General features: G+C 39.7%; 1 protein-coding gene across 4 annotated transcripts in view; it reads left to right on the top strand.

Moving 5' to 3' along the window:
* DCN (decorin) overlaps positions 1-4201 on the top strand; it is a 58961-nt gene that overhangs the window by 29779 nt on the left and 24981 nt on the right. For 2 of the 4 annotated variants that reach the window (XM_006870721.1, XM_006870724.1), the window contains one exon: positions 521-633. The exons of the other annotated variants lie outside the window; for them this stretch is intronic. In XM_006870721.1, the coding sequence (XP_006870783.1) occupies positions 521-633 (113 nt within the window). The remainder of the gene's footprint in view (positions 1-520; positions 634-4201) is intronic. 4 annotated transcript variants of the gene reach the window in all.

The raw sequence follows: 4201 nt of genomic DNA, 5'->3' as shown, positions 1-4201 counted from the left end.
AAGGTCCTGCAGGCTTTACTCCATTCACTTCATCACAGTCAACTCTACTTTGAGGAGGCAGCTCTTCCCCAGTCACATTTTGAGTGCCTTCCAATCTGAGATGATTATTTTATGGCACTGTATCTCACAGTGTTTCTCTGCTATTCATAGTTTTCAGTGACTAAATATTTGGAAGTAGTTCATTCCTCCTTCTTCCTAGTCTGTATTTGTCTGGAAGCTCATCTGAAACCTGTCCACCATGGGTGACCCTGCTGGTATTTAAAATACCCATGGCATAGCTTCCAGGATCACAGCACCTCATAAGCTGTCACAGACTGACAGATGAGTAGTGGATTTGACTAGGTAAGAAAATATAAATGTTTTAAAATACAATTGGTGTAACTCTTACAAGTGGAAAAAATATGTTACTGGTCATGCTATAATTGTACCATTGATTCCTTTATAAACAAATCCTTTGTGATTCTGTAGTCATATTTCTGGTTTCTTTACTGACTTTACATTGCTGTTTATCTCTTACTAGGACTGGACCAAGTGCCAAAGGATCTTCCCCCTGACACAACATTGTTGGACTTGCAAAACAACAAGATAACGGAAATCAAAGATGGGGACTTTAAGAACCTGAAGGATCTTCATGTAAGAACTTTATTTATTAAGCTATATCAAAGTCTAACTCAATGTATTTTCAAAACACAATTTGGTAACACAAAGAGAATTATATGGTATAAATAATTGCAAATAGGCATATTCAATAAATTCTCTTTTGAGGGGTTGTAGACAGAACAAAATATCATATTTATTATTCCTAAAAAAATCTCACACATACATACAGAGGTAAGTCAAAAAGTATTGCTACTTGGCCTCTCATTCATTCATAGCCTCCAAGCAAAGCATGTTTAAACATGTCTCTGTGATCAGTAGGTAGCTGCAGAAAAGTGCTCTCCATAATACACCTATCTTAGTCTCTTTAGGATGCATTCAAAGCAAAACACACAAAAACAAACAAAAAATCAATCAAGACAGTGGCTTCCAAGGGGAACTGTTGCCATAATGAAATTTAAGCTCAGAAAGTTATGATGACTATTTGTGGGGATCCCAAAAGTTAATTTTAACAGATTTCCTCAAAGGATATTTTACAATTACAGGGACATATTATGAAGTTTTAAGAAAATAGAAAACTGCATTGGTAAGAAAAAGGCCAAAAAATTTGTGCCAAGGATTTTTTTTTTTTCCCATTACAATGCACCTGCTCGTTCTTTAAGAGTAACAAGGACTGTCCTATGAGAATTTTATTTGGAAATGTTACCCCATTCACACTACAGCCCTGATCTTGCCACTTCAGACTTCGTTTTGTTCCTCAAACTCAAAGAACTCTGAATAGGAACACAACTACCTCCCTCAAGGATGCCCCGGGAATCAAAGAACACAAAATTCTTCAAGGAAGTGTTAGAAACAGCCTTCAGAAGTGTATAGATCTAGATGGAGGCTATATTGATAAATATTGGTGACAGTTTTGCTTAATAAAGGTTTCTATGACTTTGTATAAATACTTTTTACTTACTCTGTGTACCATATATCTTTAATATTTACTTCATAAAGATACTTTTTATCTTCATCATCTCTACTTTATGAATATAAATCTTATTCTTTCTAGTGAAATCATACTTTATAGAGGAACAAAAAGCAAAAGGAATTAAGCAAAAGGAATTAGAGTAATCTCATTTTATTCCCTTTATTCAATTTGTTTTCCTTTATTCATTTTCTAGGAGTGGTACCAATGACCGAATAAAGGCTCAAAAACTGCCACCAAGAGAAAAGAGATAATTATCCATATTTTATTTCTTTAGTATCTGCGATTCTGTCTCCACAGTTGTATCTAAACTATATGTACCATCTAACTCTACCTATATTTGACTACATCTGGAGTCCTGGTTTGGCACTGTAGAATAAGCACTCTTCCACAAGGTTGGTTTGAACTGTAAAGTTGGCAGTTCAAACTCACCAACTGCTTCTTGGAAACCCTATAAAAAGTCACTATGAGTCAGAACTGACTCGATGGCACTTAACAACAACAAAATATCTCTATCTCTATTTTTAGATTCTTCTTGTTGTTAAATGCCGTTGAGCCAGTTCCAACTCTTAGCAACCATGTGTATGATTTCTGAGGAGTGACTGGTGAACTTGGACCACCAACTTTGTAGTTCAAACCCACCTTTCAGTCCAGCGCATTAACCCACAGTGCTACAGCAGGACTCCTGGTTAGATTGATAGAATATTAAAGGTAGATGTTTTCTGGTTGCTATCAAGTAAATTCTGACTCATGGTGGCCCATTTTGCTTTTTTATTTAAGAGTTCCCATGATCCATTATTATCTTTTTGTTGTTGCTGAGATTTTCATTTATGCCTGGTGGTGGTGGTTGTGTGCCGTGGAGTCAGTTCTGACTCATAGCAACCCTGCATAGGGTTTCCAAGGCTGTAAATCTTTAAGGGAGCAGAAAGACTCATCTTTCTACTGCAGAACAGCTGATAGTTTCAAACTGCTGACCCTGAGATTAGCAGCCTGATTCATAACCACTATCTGTTGCACAAGACCTTTTTAAAGTGTTGAAGAGCAAAGATGTCAGCTTGAACACTAAGGTGCACGTGACCCAAGCCAGGGTATTTTCAATTACCTTATATGCATGTGAAAGCTGGACAGTAAATAAGGAAGACCATAGAAGAATTGATGCTTTTGAGTTAGATGTTGAAGGAGAATACTGAAAGTGCCATGGGCCGCCAAAAGAACACACAGATCTGTGTTGAAAGAAGTGCAGCCACAATGTGCCTTGGGGGCCAGGATTGCCAAACTTCGTCTCTCATAATTTGGACATATTGTCAGGAGGGACCAGTCTCTGGAGAAGGATATCATGTTTGGTAAGGTGGAGGGTCAGAGAGAAAGAGGAAGACCCCCAATGAGATGGATTGGGCAAGTGGCAGCATCAATGGGCTCAAGCATTGCAACAAGTATGAGGTTGGCACAGGACCGGGCAGTGTTTCGTTCTGTTGTGCATAGGATCACTATCAGTTGGTACTGACTCAATGGCACCTAACAACCACTACAACAACATGCTATCTGAGGTATTGTATGCAATCTACTAAAGTTGGATTGCAAAAGAGTAGAGGTAGCATACTCAATAGGATTTCACCGTAGAGATTTTATACTTTACTGAAGGGACTTTCTGCAAGACGTTATGGAAAATAACAAGGGATTATGTAGCACTCAAGCTGTTATTCCTCCAGGATGGTGGAACTGTTGTTAAGTACCATTGAGTTGGTTTAGTTCCATAGCAACTCTGTATAGAGTTACCAAGGAGAAGCTGGTGAGCTTTAACTGCTGACCTTGTTGGTCAAACCAACTTTGCTGTCTATCGCATTAACCCATAGCGCCACAGCAGGACTCCAGGATGGTGGAACTAAAAGGTTCTAAAGTGTAGAGTTCTAAAGACAACTGGATAAATGTAATCCTACCTCTTGGTTTCCTGCTGCTGTCTCCTGTGTTTGACTTTCACTAGAGGTCAGAGGTCAAGGGAGTCTTGGGATGCAGTCCCCAGAATTCCCTTTCCCAGAACAAAGATCAAGGCAAAGAGGCCAAAGTGGCAGTATCAATGGGCTCAAGAGTGGCGACAATTGTGAGGTTGTTTCGTTCTGGTGTACATCGGGTCGCTATGAGTTGGTAATCACTCGATGGCACCTTTTATTTAATTATAATCTGAATAATTTGTTTAAACTTCTTATGTCCTTAAAATAAGCGATACCTAGTTTTATAAAAAGGAGCTCTGGTAGTGTAGTGGTTACGAATTGGGCTGAGACCCTCAAGGTCAGCCGTTCGAAACTACCAGCCGCTCCACGGGAGAAAGATGAGGCAATCTGCTCCCATAAAGATTTACAGCCTCGGAAACCCTGTTCAGGGTCGCTATGGGTGGAAACAGACTTGACGGCACTTAACAACAACAACAGTTTTATAAAGACCTATTGTCGGGGTCTGACCTCGACATAGGGGTGCGGTTCACGAGGATTTGGTTCACGAGGAGGGGAGATCCAGCGGCGATAGGGATAGCAAAAGAATGCACAGACAAACAGAAGAAGGGAGACAATGAGGCACCCCAAAGCCAGGGTGGATACATCACTGGTGGGCAGGCTTGGGACTACAGGCATCATGGCCTCT

This window comes from Chrysochloris asiatica, unplaced genomic scaffold, assembly GCF_000296735.1.
Source record: "Chrysochloris asiatica unplaced genomic scaffold, ChrAsi1.0 scaffold00149, whole genome shotgun sequence".
NCBI classification, from domain to species: domain Eukaryota; kingdom Metazoa; phylum Chordata; class Mammalia; order Afrosoricida; family Chrysochloridae; genus Chrysochloris; species Chrysochloris asiatica.
Note: the sequence above shows the minus strand (reverse complement) of the source record. Positions and strands in the feature narration are given on the sequence as shown.